This window comes from Chiloscyllium plagiosum, unplaced genomic scaffold, assembly GCF_037043375.1.
Source record: "Chiloscyllium plagiosum isolate Xiang-an unplaced genomic scaffold, Cpla_swu_hap1 HiC_scaffold_2, whole genome shotgun sequence".
NCBI lineage: Eukaryota > Metazoa > Chordata > Chondrichthyes > Orectolobiformes > Hemiscylliidae > Chiloscyllium > Chiloscyllium plagiosum.
In genome coordinates, this window is record NW_028270140.1 from 100,228,274 (window position 1) to 100,244,780 (window position 16,507).

General features: G+C 39.9%; 2 protein-coding genes across 4 annotated transcripts in view; both read right to left on the reverse strand.

The window, feature by feature from the left end:
• LOC122559790 (2'-5'-oligoadenylate synthase 1-like) overlaps positions 1 to 13,903 on the reverse strand; it is a 51,821-nt gene extending 37,918 nt beyond the window's left edge. The window contains exons 1-2 of one of the 2 annotated variants that reach the window (XM_043709829.2): positions 7,161 to 13,903; positions 2,649 to 2,852 (exon numbers count right to left, since the gene is read on the reverse strand). In XM_043709829.2, the coding sequence (XP_043565764.2) occupies positions 2,649 to 2,822 (174 nt within the window). In that variant the 5' untranslated portion in view covers positions 2,823 to 2,852; positions 7,161 to 13,903. Of the gene's footprint in view, positions 1 to 2,648; positions 2,853 to 7,139 lie in introns of both variants that reach the window. The other variant, XM_087998998.1, reaches the window with a different exon arrangement.
• A 153-nt stretch (positions 13,904 to 14,056) lies between these two features.
• The window catches only part of LOC122559783 (leucyl-cystinyl aminopeptidase-like), a 119,927-nt gene continuing 117,476 nt past the window's right edge, over positions 14,057 to 16,507 (reverse strand). For both annotated transcript variants that reach the window (XM_087998988.1, XM_043709814.2), the window contains one exon: positions 14,057 to 16,287. In XM_087998988.1, the coding sequence (XP_087855114.1) occupies positions 16,156 to 16,287 (132 nt within the window). In that variant the 3' untranslated portion in view covers positions 14,057 to 16,155. The remainder of the gene's footprint in view (positions 16,288 to 16,507) is intronic.

Below are 16,507 nucleotides of genomic sequence, written 5' to 3' on the forward strand. Positions count from 1 at the left end.
TGATGAGAAGTTGGGGGCAGTGGAAACGAAAGTCCTGGAGGAGATGAAAGGCATGGATGGTGTCCTAAATGTAGGTGGGGAATTCCTGGACTAAGGGGGACAGGATGGTGTCAAGGTAGGCAGAAATGTGTTCAGTGGGACAGGAGTAGACTGAGACAATGGGTTGACTGGGGAAGTCAGATTTGTGAATATTTGGTAAGAGGTAGAATCGGGCAGTACAAGGTTCACGGATGATGAGATTGGTGGCTGTTCGTGGGAGATCCCCAGAGGTGATGAGGTTGTGGATGGTCTGGGAGATGATGGTTTGGTGGTGGTAGGTGAGGACATGGTCAAGGGGATAATAGGAGGAGATGTCTGCCAGTTGGCACCTGGCTTCAGCAGTGTAGAGGTTGGTGTGCCAAACTACTACTGTGTCCGCCTTTGTCTTTGGGGTTTGATGGTGAAGTTGAAGTTGAAGTGGAGGGAATGGAGGACTGTGCATTGTGAGGGGGGTGTACAGTTTGAGGCAGTCGAAGTTATGACAGCAGTTAGAAATGAAGAGATCGAGGGCAGCTAGCTGGCCAGCATGGGGTATCCAGGTGGATGGGGAGTGTTGGAGGAGAGAGAAGGGGTCCTTGGTGGGCAGCGGGAGTCTTGATTGAAAAAGTGGGCCGGGAGGCAGAGGTGGCGTAAAAAATGTTCAAGGTCGTGACATATGGTGCACTCATTAACATAGAGAGATGAAGGTGAGGCCTTTGCTGAGGACTAAACATTCATCCTCAGTGAGGAGACGATCTGGGGGAATAGTAAAGACTTGGCAGAGCTGGGAGCTAGGACCTGGGCTGGGGCTGGAGCTTGGTGTGGAGGCGGAGACTGTCACTTGAGTGGGGGTGATTGTAGAGTTGGGACTGACATCACAAATGGAAGTGATGCTCGACAAGGGGGATGGAAGTGGGGCCCACAGCGGTGTCCACAGGGTCGGAGGTGATGTCACATGTGACGGTTGCAACGTTGTACAACATACCTCCCCCCTTACCTCTATCCAACACCTCAAAGTGATGTCACTGGTGGTGGAAATGATGTAGGCTGTGCCCACACCCCCCCCCCTTCACCTCTGTCCAAGGCCCAAAGGATCCTTCTACATCCAACAGAAATTTACCTGTACCTCTACCAATGTCATCTACTGTATCAGTTGCACCCGATGTGGTTGTTTCTACATTGGGGTGACAGGATGTCTACTTGCAGATTGTTTCAGAGAACATCACTGGGACGTCCGCACCAACAAACCCCACCGCCCCATGGCTGAACATTTCAACTCTCCCTCCCACTCCACCAAGAACATGTAGGTCCTGGGTCTCCTCCATCGCCAAACCCTTACCACCCAAAGCCTGGAGGAAGAATGCCTCATATTCCACCTTGGGACCCTGCAACCACTTGGGATCAATGTGGATTCCACCAGTTTCCTCATTTTTCCTTCCCCCATATCATCCCAGTCCCAAGCCTCCAACTTGGCACCATCTTCTTGACTTGTCCATCACTTTTCCCATCTATCCGCTCTAGTTTCCTCTCTGACCTATCACCTTCTTCCCCTCCTTCATCTACCTTTCACATTCACAGCTACCTTCCCCCCAACCCCACCTCCTCCTGAATATATCTCAGTCTCGTTGGCCCACAAGCCTCATTCCTGATGAAGGGCTTATGCCCAAAAGGTCGACTTTCCTGCTCCTCAGGTGCTGCCTGATCTGCTGTCCAGATCGTCCACCAAGCCATGAAACATCAAGAGGGTGTGATGACAGGAGCATTTCTGGACTTTAACAAGAAATTTCCTCCTTTATTTCCTTGAAAGACCAGCTACTGTCCAATACGAATCCCTTTGTTGTTCTAACTCCTTACTAAAGTATGTTAATCAAGCACAGAGTGATCAATTTGCATCTCTAGCAACAGAATGGCTCCCATTGGAGTCCATTGGAAATGGTTCTTCCCATGTAGACCTCAGATTGTTTCAGATGGACCAGCAAAGTAAGACTCCACCTTAGAAAGTTGGATCAGGAAAGAATGGGTATGATTGAAGCACTATTGCAGGTACCAACAATCCTGCCAATGAAATGTTTCCATCCATTTGAGAGGACAGCCAGGTTTCAGTTGAACATCTCATCTGAAAGATGGCAGCTTGGCCAGTGCAGCACTGGCCTTATGTTCAAACCTTCTAACATAGATCTGAACCCACAACTTCCAGACTCAAAGACAAGAGTGCTACCATTGAACACTAGAGCGAAATATACAAATTACCCATCCTAATTAGGTCCTACGCTGGGTAGGGACTCTGCACTGCTGTGCTTCTTCAAGAAAAACAGGTGACCAGAGATCTTTAGGACAATAGCATGAGAAAACATTGAACTGAAAAAGTCCAGGTGAGTCTAGTCTATGCAAAATTTTCCACAGTATCCATTCAATTTGGAAGGGCAGTTGGGCTATTCAATGTTAAATAGTGGTGCTACAATTATGAGAGTAATTAAGCCTCACAACATCACAAAATGACATTTTTTTTCAATCAATGTTCTACATTGATCTAATGCAGGAATTGTTTTTTTTTCCTTTAACTTTTATCAACTGTGGAGTTCTACAGTATGCTAAACAATAATTCATAACAAATACTTCTTGATATATACCTCTTCATGTTCCTTCAGATTTTCTCGGAGAACTTCAATTCCACACTTGTCACAGTATACTCTTCCAATATGTTTAGCTTGAAAGTGATGGTTTAATGCTATTTGACTGGCAAAGTCATTGCCACATCGTATACAGTTGTAGGATTTAATAGCCTGCATTATTCTACGGCACATCTATCAGCTTCTGAAGACAATATGGAAATTCTGCAAATATTCAACAAACATCGAACAAAATCATGTCAAGTGCAAGCAAAATCATAACTTGGTTGAACACAGTGCAAAAAGACAAACCAACTGGGGTTGCTATTTGGCCGCAGAAAAATCTGGGTAGTCTTTATATATTTTTATGCTAAAATTATTGGGTTACATTAATATCATTTAGAACATAGAACATAGAAGAATACAGCGCAGTACAGGCCCTTCGGACCTCGATGTTGCGCCGATCCAAGCCCACCTAACCTACACTAGCTCACTACCCTCCATATGCCTATCCAATGCCCGCTTAAATGCCCATAATGAGGGACAGTCCACCACTGCTACTGGCAGGGCATTCCATGAACTCACGACTCGCTGAGTAATGAACCTACCCCTAACATCTGTCCTATACCTACCCCCCTTAATTTAAAGCTATGCCCCCTTGTAATAGCCGACTCCATACGTGGAAAAAGATTCTCACTGTCGACCCTATCTAAACCCCTAATCATCTTGTACACCTCTATCAAGTCACCCCTAAACCTTCTTTTCTCCAATGAAAACAACCCCAAGTGCCTCAGCCTTTCCTCATACGATCTTTCTACCATACCAGGCAACATCCTGGTAAACCTCTTCTGCACCCGTTCCAGTGCCTCCACATCCTTCCTATAATATGGCGACCAAAACTGCACACAATACTCCAGATGCGGCTGCACCAGAGTCTTATACAACTGCAACATGACCTCAGTACTCCGGAACTCAATTCCTCTACCAATAAAAGCCAGTACGCCATATGCCTTCTTCACCGCACTATTTACCTGGGTGGCAACTTTCAAAGATCTGTGTACATGGACACCAAGATCCCTCTGCTCATCCACACTACCAAGTATCCGACCATTAGCCCAGTACCCCATCTTTTTATTACTCTTACCAAAGTGAATCACCTAAGTTAAAAATAAGATTTTTAAAATCCCTGAACTAAAAATAAACAAGAAAATTATTTATACCATTTCTGGATTCTGTAATCTATCAGCATTATAATAAATGGGAAAAACCCTGCAGAAATCTTCCTCATTTAAACCAAAGGAAAATATCAGGAAATAGGACAATTATATATTGAGCAATGTAAGAGCTATTAAATCTAATGCTCCCACAGACCATTCGTTATGACTTAATTATCAGAAATAAAGTTCTACTTGACAAAATCCCTTGAACATTATTTTTCAACAGTGACCAAATGTAATCCGTATGGTTATCAAAGGTTCTCGAAGGTTGGGAACTAACATATTGCTTGGAATATTTGGGTACTGTATACATTTTTAGACCTGCAACCATGAAAGTTATTAACTAGTTTGCACAATTGGATGTAAATGACCTATAAAATTGAGTATAAATAATTGTGAAGTATTGCATTTTCTTGGAGGACAAAGGAGAGAACCCAGTTAAGAGAGGGAATGCTGGATGACTAAAGAAATTGAGGGTTTGGTTAAGAAAAAGAAGGAAGCATATGTTAGGTATAGACAGGATAGATCGAGTGATTGCTGGGCCTCTTGCTGAGCTATTTGTATCATCGATAGTCACAGGTGAGGTGCCGGAAGACTGGAGGTTGACTAATGTGGTGCCACTGTTTAAGAAGGGTGGTAAAGAAAAGCCAGGAAAGTATAGACCGGTGAGCTTAACCTCAGTAGTGGGCAAGTTGTTGGAGGGAATCCTGAGTGACAGGATCTACATGTATTTGGAAAGGCAAGGACTGATTCGGGATAGTCAACATGGCTTTGTGTGTGGGAAATCATGTCTCACAAACTTGATTGAGTTTTTTGAAGAAGTAACAAAGAAGCTTGATGAGGGCAGAGCAGTAGATGTGATCTATATGGACTTCAGTAAGGCATTCGACAAGGTTGCCTATGGGAGACTGATTAGCAAGGTTAGATCTCATGGAATACAGGGAGAACTAGCCATTTGGATACAGAACTGGCTCAAAGGTGGAAGACAGAGCGTGGTGGAGGGTTGTTTTTCAGACTGGAGGCCTGTGACCAGTGGAGTTCCATAAGGATCGGTGCTGGGCCCTCTACTTTTTGTCACTTACATAAATGATTTGTATGCGAGATTAGAGGTACAGTTAGTAAGTTTGCAGATGACACCAAAATTGGAGGTGCAATGGACAGCGAAGAGGGTTACCTCAGATTACAACAGGATCTGGACCAGATGGGCCAATGGACTGAGAAGTGACAGATGGAGTTTAATTCAGATAAATGCGAGGTGCTGCATTTTGGGAAAGCAAATCTTAGCAGGACTTATATACTTAATGGGAAGGTCCTGGGGAGTGTTGCTGAACAAAGAGACCTTGGAGCGCAGGTTCATAGCTCCTTGAAAGTGGAATTGCAGGTAGATAGGATAGTGAAGAAGGTGTTTGGTATGCTTTCCTTTATTGGTCAGAGTACTGAGTACAGGAGTTGGGAGGTCATGTTGCGGCTGTACAGAATATTGGTTAGGCCACTGTTGAAATATTGCATGCAATTCTGGTCTCCTTCCTATCGGAAAGATGTTGTGAAACTTAAAATGGTTCAGAAAAGATTTACAAGGATATTGCCAGGGTTGGAGGATTTGAGCTTTAGGGAGAGGCTGAACAGGCTGGGGCTGTTTTCCCTGGAGCGTCGGAGGCTGAGGGGTGACCTTATAGAGGTTTACAAAATTATGAGGGGCATGGATAGGATAAATAGACAAAGTCTTTTCCCTGGGATCAGGGAGTCCAGAACTAGAGGGCATAGGTTTAGGGTGAGAGGGAAAGATATAAAAGAGACCTAAGGGGCAACTTTTTCACGCAGAGGGTGATGCGTGAATGGAATGAGCTGCCAGAGGATGTGGTGGAGGCTGGTACAATTGCAACATTTAAGAGGCTTTTGGATGGGTATATGAATAGGAAAGGTTTGGAGGGATATGGGCCAGGTACTGGCAGGTGGGACTAGATTGGGTTGGGATATCTGGTCGGCATGGACAGGTTGGACCGATGGGTCTGTTTCCATGCTGTACATCTCAATGACTCTATGACTCTAAGACCTTAAGACCATAAGACATAGGTGCAGAAATTAGGCCATTCACCCCTTTGAGTCTGCTCCCCCATTCAATCATGTCTGATAAGTTTGTCAACCCCATTCTCCCGCTCTCTCCCTGTAACCTTTGATCCCCTTGATGCTCAAGAACCTATCTATCTCAGTCTTAAACATATTCAATAATCTGGCCTCCACAGCCTTCTGCAACAATGAATTCCATAGATTCACCACTCTCTAGCTTGAAGAAGTTTCTCCTTATCTCCATTCTAAAAGGTCTTCCCTTTACTCTAAGGCTATGCCCTCAGGTTCTAGTCTCTCTGACTGATGGAAACAACTTCCCAACATCTACTCTCGCTAGGCCGTTCAATATTCTGTAAGTTTCAATTAGATCCCCCTCATCCTTCTAAACTCCATCGAGCATAAACCCAGAATCCTTTAAAATCAAAAACATACAATTGATGAATTGGCTATGGACTACATGTATACTTGGTAACTGAGCAAGTAAGAATTAATCAAAATAAAGTACTCCCATTTAGATAAAAATAAAATAATGTGGATGCTGGAAATATGAAGTATTAAAATATTCCAGAAAAATCTCAGCAGGTCTGCAGCATCAATGAAGAGAGAGTGTGGCAGTGTTAACATTTTGAATCTAATATAACTCTTCTTTGGAAATTGCATTTCGATAGTGTCTTTGATGACCTCAGAATCTCCCAAGGTACTATGTAACCAACTTAGTATTTCTGAAGTGTGGCCACTGTGTAGCACAACCAAATGTTACAAAACAGAAACAGCAATGTGATGATGTCCAAATTATCTGCTTTAATGATGATAATAGGAAGATACATAATAAACATGAATACTAGAGATTGCTGAGAATCTACAGGTTCACGGTCTTGAGTGCATTGCTTGAAAGGGTGGTAAAACAGATTTAAAAGTAACTTTCAAAAGAAAATGTGATAAGTGCTTGAGTGAATAAAATATGGGACTTATCGACTTATCAAAAAGGCCTCCTTCTATACCCTAACATTGTACAACAAGTAAAAATGCTTAGAATATTTCAAAATTTATAATAAAATATCTTTGAAGTACAACATAGTAACTTACTGTTTAGAGTTTCACATGACCATGAATGTTCCTCATCATCATTTTCTTTCATTCCTAATTCAAAATATTGTCTTAAATCAGATAAAATGCACTATAAAGTAGTTTAAGATGTGCATCAGAGCAGTATGTGAGATTTACTTACATTCTTTGTAAGAATACTCACTTGTCCAGTTAGTGTGAGATTCAAGTTTGGTAGCAGTTGGTATTACAGAGAGGCTCCGACAGATCTCATTTGTTTACAGCAGTAACCAAAACATGAAACCTGAATCTGAACAACAGAGCTCAGGAGGCACCTTTATACAAGCCACAAAATAAAATCAGACAAACTGTAAACAGAACAGCAACTGTGTAACTAGAAATGGAAAATATTAGTCAACTATGTACAACTGATTGAGTACAATTGAGATACAATATAACCAGCACTGGGTAACCCAGTTCTAGCTGGTCTGTGAGGCTGCAGGGTTACTAGGGAGACACAAACAAAAGTAATGTCCTGTGCTTCCCCCTCTTGGAACCGGTGAAGTGATTGCAGCTTTCCTCTGTTACATTGGCACCTCCTTTTACATTTTACATTACATTGACTGTTCCTCTTATGGCAGTACCGCTTACACTTTGCAAGGTAGCTGAAAAGATTTTTTTTAGTGAAGACCAATCATTCTCAGATTAAAACTTACTGGATTAGCTAACAGGACCAAAGGAAGGCACTTTAAAAGTAACATGATTTCTTGACAGTAGGTACTTTTTAATATTATTGTACTGGAAATAAATTACGCTAGCTCAGAATAATTGATTTTAAGATAGGAAAAGTCAATTCATTGTAATTGAAGACAATGGTTGAATTAATAAATATTTGAAAAGCTTTGGTTAGAACTCATTAAAAAAAGTAATCTTTTAGAAGAAATACATGATATAAATAATGTTGAATGTTCTCCAATACTAATGATTACCTGCTTGTGGTTGGGATAGTTGTTGCCAGCAAGGAGGCTTAACAAGAAGAGGCTGTTGTCTTAAACGTGTGCATATTGCATTATGGAAATCGGATATTAGTTAAGACATTGTTCCTGAGACCATGAGAATATATAGGATATAGATCACCATCTATGAGATCATAAGCTGTTCAGCATTTCCCCACTTAAGTCCATGCGACATCCTCAGATTGGTGGAGTTTAACATAGTCTCAAACATTAGCCCTTTCAGAATCATTAGATTATAAAACACAGGGCATTGCAATTTTGAAACAGTGCTCTTCTAAGTTTAACAAACTACATGCACCACTAACAGAATTATAATGTTTGAGTAATTAAAAATATAAATTCCATAACCATGGCAATTTTGTTGGACATCAGCAGTAAAGGCAGACAATTCACTAAATTTCAAGCTTTAGGTATTCATGTTTTCAGGAATTAACCATAATTATTAGTTCTATTATAAGAACTGACTTTAAACTCATGCAGGTTTGTATTATATATGCTCTACAAAATGTTTTATGTGAAAGATTAATCTAAACTCTTAAAATATTCTTACTTACTTAAGAGTTAGAAATCAAACGTTGGGACATGTACACAAACTGAAGCAAAGATTGTGTTTAAATCAGCTCATAACAAAATAACTGAAAAAAGGTGTTGTACAAATTAAGTAAGGACATGTATTTAAAATTAATTCAGGAAACACGTTGAACAATTATATTATCAAGATTCATTATGCACAAAAACCATAAATAATTAAGATAAATTAAAAGAACATGCTAGGTCAATCAAAGGGTGACAAGGTCCTATTTAGAAGTGGAGAGGGAGGGCCTTGAAATTTCTTGAGATTAAAAGTCCTACTTCCAAAGAGACCACTGGCGAGCAGTGTTCTGACTGAAGAATCTATCTGAAAGAAAGAAGTGAACTCACTTTTGTAGATCTGATCAATCTGTCAAAAGTCATAGAAGTATTCGATACGATAAATATGCTTTATCTATTATGTTGTAAAATTAGTCTAATGTAGATATAAAGACAATTGGAAGAATTTTACCAAAACTTGACTTCAAATCAATTTTGGGAGTGTCCCAGAGGATTTCTTTCTGTGAGCCCTATGAGTTGTCTGATGTAATGCTCTGCTGCTTACCATATTATGTATGCACCACTCCTCTATGCCACTGCTCTCATGCTGTCTTGTGTTCACTAGCTACAGAATTACTCACTACTGCTGGAGCTGTATTTAAATCTCAGGTGCACACCAGGTCAGCCAGGAACTGCCCTTAACAGTTGCATTGTGGGAAATATTACCTCAGATATGGCTGCTAAGAGACAGCTTTGCTAATTTGCTGACAGGGATGTTTACTTACTGGTATCCTCCAGCTGAAAACAGCCTCTGAGAATTAACTAAGGACTCCTCCCCTTAGACTTTAAGACATAATATTTTGTTAAAGTGCATTCAGTATTTTTGCTGTGTATGCTGCAGGTACTTGGTGCAGGTGTGACATCGATGTAGCACAGTGCCCTTCAGCAACATGTCCACTTTCCGAGAGTTCTGAAGGGTCACTTAACTCTGCTTTCTCTTCACAGATGCTGCCAGTCCTGCTCAGTAGTTTTTTCCAGCAATTTCTGGTTTTGTTTCTGATTTCACGCATCTGTAATTCTTTGCTATTGATCACTGCGAGCAATATGAGAAATTGCCTGACTTTGTGGTTGGCCTAAAAGGGAGGGCTATAAATTTGGAATTACACATCAATTTGCACGGAATTTAATGCAGGCCGCAGTGCCGTAATCTTCTGTAGTTTGACCAATGGGGGTCTGTCAAAGTAGGCCTTCTTGGCTGCCTTCAACCTTCAAGGAGACGTTGCTGCTCATTCCTCTGCCACTTCCTACTGGCGGAATATGAAACAACTAACCCTATGGCATAAGCTTTGGCAGTTTCGCAGAGAATGGATGAGCTATCAACCAAGCCTATGTTGATGTCTAAGAATGCCCGAAATTCCCGAGAGAAATACTCCACAAACGTATTATCCTTGAAGATAAAGGGATCCATTCACCAGTACCTCAAACCCATTGTAATGTCCTTAATCTTAAACATAAGGTACACTGGAGCATGATCAGAGATGGTAATATTACCAAACATACAAGATCCAGGGTTACCAAAGGGCTCAGAAGAAAATCAATCCTCATGTGACATCTGTGTGGATTGGAGAAAAACATAAAATTCCTACTTGTAGGGTGGAGATGCCTCCAGACGTCCACCAACCCTAGCTCCCCACACAGTCCCACTAACTGTTTAGTTTGTACAGAGGATATTGAAGGATCTTTGGGCAACTTGTCTACTGTGGGATCCATGAGACAGTTAAAATCTCCCCCTATGATGATGTGCCTGGACTTGAGACTTAACAGATTAGAAAAAGTGTCTGCCAAAAATTTAATGGGATGAGCTGGAGGGCAATAAACATTTAAAACACCACATTCTTCCCCATTTATCAAGGCTTTAAGAATTACAAACCTCCCGTGTGTGTCTTTAACACACTCCAACAACTTAAATGGGAGATTCTTCCTAACCAATATAGCCACTCCCCTACTTCTGGTATTAAATGATGAAAAATAAACTTGGTCAAAGCCATTCTGCTGTAATTTCAGATACTCCTTGTCATCCAAATGTGTCTCCTGTAACAAAGCAATATCCACCTTCTCCTTTCTAAGACTCAAGAGTACCTTCTTCCTCTTAATTGATATTCCAGGTACACCATTTAATCAAATCATTCGCCATAATCTTCTGCAATAACATTTAAATTCCAGAGAGGAGGAACCTGAATCACAAACTACTGAGTCTTAGTATCACATAATCCACCAAATATAAAAACTACATAGAATAAAATCACTATATTTAACAAATCTACAAAACTATTGAGAATAAAAAAAACCCAACATATCAAGCGCTAACAGTGTTAAGTAGGGGAACTCATCCCCTGCCCATCCCAATCTTCCCATAAATAGGCATCTAACTATCCCAACCACCTTCACCTCTCCCAGCTAGAGCCGCACCGCAAACACAAGCAGAAAAGAATAAACACCCCATAGAATACCAATATGAATAAAAAAACATTTTTTTTTAAAAGAAAGGGGAACACCCCATCCATCCTTTGGTATATCCTAACTTAGAAATTGAAAATGTACTTCTCAACCGCCGCCAGACATAGTTTTAATCAAATTATTATCAATAGAGGAAAAGAAAAGAAAGATAAAGCTCCAACCGGACTTCCTCCGTTTCTTTTACAGAATAATAAACACATATCCAAACAACACTATTTATACATACTAAAATTGTTCAAATTAGGTTAGTTTGTCCACAAAGTTTCTTGCCTTCTCCAACGTGTCAAATAGATGCATGGATCCATCTAAGGTGAACTAAAGCCCCACCAGATACCTCAGGGAGTACTGAATCCCAAGCTCCCTCTGTCTTCTCTTGACACCTCGTAAGATTTTCTTTTCTGGATCACTTGCCGCTGAGAAGTCCTGAAAGAACATGATCTTACAGCCCTTGTAAATTAGGCCCTTCAGATCCTTCCCTTGGACTCTGGAAGCCTCCATGATTCTCTCCTTATCCTGGTAATGATGGAACTGTACTAGGAGAGGACGAGGACGTTGACCCAGACATGATCTCCGCGCTGCGACCTGGGGAGCCATCTCTATCTTCAATCCTCTCATGCCAGCCTCCAAGTCAAGGAATTTTGGCAGCCAGTCCTCAACAACTTCCGCAGGCCACTCATCTTCCTTACCCTCAGGCAGACCGACGATCCGAATGTTTTTTCTCCTACCCCTGTTCTCAAGATCATCCACTTGGTTGCGCAAATTACGGATCTGCATCTCCAGAGCTTGGATCTTATCCTTGGATGAACTGGCATCAGCTTCCACCACTGTGACCCTGTGTTCCACCTCATCCATCCTCTTCTCCAGGTCTCCCAGCTGCTGCTCATGCTTCTGCACCATGAGAGATTGGAGCCAGCTTCTCTTCACTCTGTTTATCCAGCATCTCATGAGATTTCGAGAGCTCATTCACCAGGGCCTGGAAAGTAATCGGCTCTGAGGCTACTGCAGGCTGAACTGCAGACCCAGCCTCGGATGCTCCTCCTTCCTTTTTCGGCATCTCTGGATGGCTGGAAACACAGGTAAGTTAATTTTTAGAAGTTTCTTGGGACTCCACAATCTTTCTGGAGTCCCAAGATATCACAATGGCCTGTGTTGAGCAGGGTAAAAATTCGTCCTGCTTGTGCTGCGATGCGAAGCTCTGCAATGCGATCTTCTCAGATCGCCACCATCTTGGATCCCCCGACTTGAACATTTTTTTAACTCTTGTCTGATTCCTGTCTATTAACTAATCCTCCATATTTACTAAAATATTGCCCATCTCCATGTATAAATCCTTATCTCTTTAAATAAATCCAAAAACCTCACATACACTGTAAAATGTGAGAAGATAAAAATTTTCCATAGGGAGTGGCTTTCTGAAAAAGAACCATTTTGGCCAGTCCCTGTTCTCTCTTCCCCTCCCTTTTCTTAATATCTATTGTAAAGTTGCTAATCTCCAATCTGTGAGAACAAAGAACATTTTAGGAAATTGCTGTTAATGCATCCATCATCTCTTATGCTCTGTCTTTTAGAACCCTAGGACGTAGACCACCAATTCCCAGAGATTTGTTGGAATTTAGTCCCTTGGATTTCTCCAGTACCTTTTCTGTTTTGGTGTCAATTACCTAAGTTTTCTCAATTCAATTAGTATTCCATATCCTCCATCACATCCCAACGAACCTAATTTCTGATTTGTAACTTGTACCTTCTACAGTGAAGATGAAAACAAAATATTCACTTAATGCCTTTGTCATTTCCTCATTCTCCATTTATTATTTCTGTTGTTTTAAAGGGATTTACTTAGCTTCTCTCTTACCCTTTACCTAGTTTAAGCAGTTAATAAGAGCTTTTACATGCTCCTGAATAGTTTAATTTACTTCTTCCTTTTTCATGAACTTTTCTATTGTCTGTTTACTGCCATACCTCTTAGCCTATATACCCATTCAACCCAGTTGTTTAAGATTCTTGTTTGGAATTGCAGTTTGTCATTTTCTGACATAATGTGGAATTCTATTTTATGCTAAGTATTTTCCAGTATTATGGCTTTACTAATTTTGGGGAGGTGATCGCCTCGTGGTATTATCACTGAATTGTTAATCCAGAGATCCAGATAATGTTCTGGGGATCCGGCTATGGCAGATGGTGGAATATGAATTCATTAAACATCGGGAATTAAGAGTCTAACAATGACTCAATTGTTGGGGTAAAACCCATCTGGTTAACTAATGTCTTTTGGGGGGAAAGTACTGACATCCCTATCTGCTCTGGCTTACATGTAAATCCAAATCCACAGCAATGTGATTGACCCTTAACTCTCCTTTGGCATTTAGGGATGGGGAATAAATGCTGGTTCAGCAGTGATGCCCACATCCCATGATGAATAAAACAAAAATGCACCCATCCACGTTGCGCAATTCTAGATCCAAAATACCTTTATTGCTAATTGGTTCTGTAATATATTACACCAGGAAATTGTCAAAGAAGTATTCTGCATCACGTCTAGTATGTCCATTATCTTACCCAGATGGAAGGATTCCAAAGAATATAATATACCCAATTGTTGCTTTCTGTCAAAGCAAGATGTGATGCTGCATTACACTTGCAACATAATTTTTTTTGCTTATTTATTAGCAAATCCTGCAAGATGTCAATATTATTTGTGCTGTCAAACGCAGTCAATGTTCTCCAGAAATACAGATAATAGGTCATGGAAAATGTCAAAACATGCTTGGATGATCTATTTTGGAAACATCACAATGACATGGTGTAAGCTGTCAATACTCAAAATCTCTGTTTACAATATGGATTTCAGACTATAAATTTCAATTTGGAATTGATCAGCTCAAAATACATTAAGTGAAGTGATAGCCTTTCAGCAATGCTTTCACATCAAGTTAATCAAGTAAAAGACACACTTGCATGAATTTATAAAACTATACAAAGACGAATTTCCAGAGCTGTCTATTCAGAAATGCCATCATCAAACAATTTATTTATACTTCACAAACTGCACCAATGTTTTGCAGTACATTTGTTTGTGAATAACCAAAGCTACCAATCCAAAATTTTGATAAAATTTACTAATCAGACTCAGAGAAACAAATGAGAAGGAATAGTAATTTAAACATTTTGTCATTGTTCATAAAAGATCTATCTTAATTACAAGCAAAAATATTGTGCAATCATACAAGTTTGAAAGAATAAAAAAAACTTAAATACATATAACGCCACATTTTAAACAGTTAAAAGATATATTTGAAAGTTTGTCAAGCAACTGCAAACTGAAATTAAATGATTAATGAAGTTTTATTAAAATTTCAAAAATAATGTGTAGTTTTCCAAATTGTAGCAGTTCTATTTTCACTCTAAACCATTAAACTCTTACAAACCACATATGTATAGTTAAAGCCTTAGACCTGAGAGATGAGCAGTGTCAATATAGTAGCATTATTTTGGGTACCTTTCCTTTTGTTTTTCAATTTGTGAATATGGCTTCCATTTAAGGTTACATACATAGGACAAACTATTTATTACATATTTCTAATTTTCCCACAAAAAGTGGCTTCAATGGCTAGAAAGTACATTTCAGAAGTTTGCTAATGGCAATTATGAAGAAATAAAATGTGTTCACCTGATGGTAAGGGAAAAGACGAGAATAAAGGTCAAAACGCAAATTACTTGGTCATAGGTGTACTTTTGTGGATTGACTTCTTTGCATCAGTAACATTGCACCAGTACTCTCAGTTTACTCAGCTTATTTACAGAGAACATGATTCTTTTGCATAAGCAGACCATCCAGATTTGTCAGTAAATATCACACTTAACATTTCTTAATCCACGTTATTGTCAGTACCTGAGGTTAATAATTCATTTAACACTAGAATTAGTTACATTCTTTGCACATCCTTTAGATTTTTCATAGCACAAAGTCCATGCCTAACTTCCGTCATTTGTAAATACATTTTGCATTTATTGACAGGATAACTGTTTGTAATTCACTCAATTGTGATACATTCTGATTTAAAGCGCAGAAGTAGCCTTTTTTTAAAATTCTGTTAAACTTTGATTGGTTGTCTCATACAATTTGCAAACATAAAATGCATTAATCTGTTAAATAAATATAGATGACTGTGAGTGGGACACGGTACAAACTTATTCGAGTGAATCTGGCCACATGATTGCAAAGCTCGACAGGGTCACCATAGTATCCTCGAATAAAAGGTGGTATTGTAAACTCAGAGCTTCACAGTTCTTTCCATAATACATAGCCAAGTCATTTTTTAACAAAAAATGTATAATTCAGTTGATTCAGCTTGCAGGTGATGGTCAACTAATAAAAATACACAGTAGCTGGAGCTACTAGGTCATAACAACTGGATAAAATCAATTTCTTGTTTTGTTGGATCCAGCATTTTGGGGATCACATTCTTTTCGGTCAAAACAGTGGCTTCAATAATGATGTAGGAATTCAGGTTATATGGGTTCATTTTGCTTGTATTTCTAATACAATATAAGGAAATACATCATATACTACATATGACTAGCTTTGTGCTAAAGGCCATGAATTTGCCTTACAAAGGATTGAGTATCCACTTTTCAGTAGTTGCTATTATTATGGTGAGGGCCAGCAGCAATATGCCACATCCAACATTAAAACATTATGCCTACTGCAAAGCACATGGCAAAACAGAAAGTTACATTGCTGGATGAGCTAAACATTCTGTCTTTATATGCTACCTAACACACATTCTTGATCTCCCCACTCACATGCTAAATGGTTAAAACCAAGAACTCAAAATAACTATTTTTGCTTATTTTTCTTTTGTAAATTCATTCACCCATCACCAGATTCCTAGAGTTTGGTCTGCAGCTCCTCACAATCTCAATTAAATTTCAATGATTGAACAAACAGTAAGTTACCCTGAGCTAACTACAATCCTCCAATAGTGCAAACTGATGTTACTGTGAGTGACTACTGACTTCATCCTGCTTTATACTACTGCAATTTAGCATCACTTAGCACATAGGTGTATTTACTGAAGAGAAAAGACAGAATAAATTCTATAGCCACTCTTCTAGGCTTTTCAAATTTTTGTCCATCCACTGAATGTTCAGACGAATTATTTCGAGTGCTTCTTGGACAGCCCTCAACTGTGAACCCTCGTCCTTCAGTGAATCAAAAAATGTTTGAACCTGTGATTAAAAGAAGTCAGTTTAGATTAGATTTTTTAGATTAGATTACAGTGTGGAAACAGGCCCTTCGGTCCAACAAGTCCACACCGACCCACCGAAGCGAAAACCACTCCATACCCCTACATTTACCCCTTACCTAACACTACGGTCAATTTAGTATGGCCAATTCACCTGACCCTGCACATCTTTGGACTGTGGGAGGAAGCCGGAGCACCCGGAG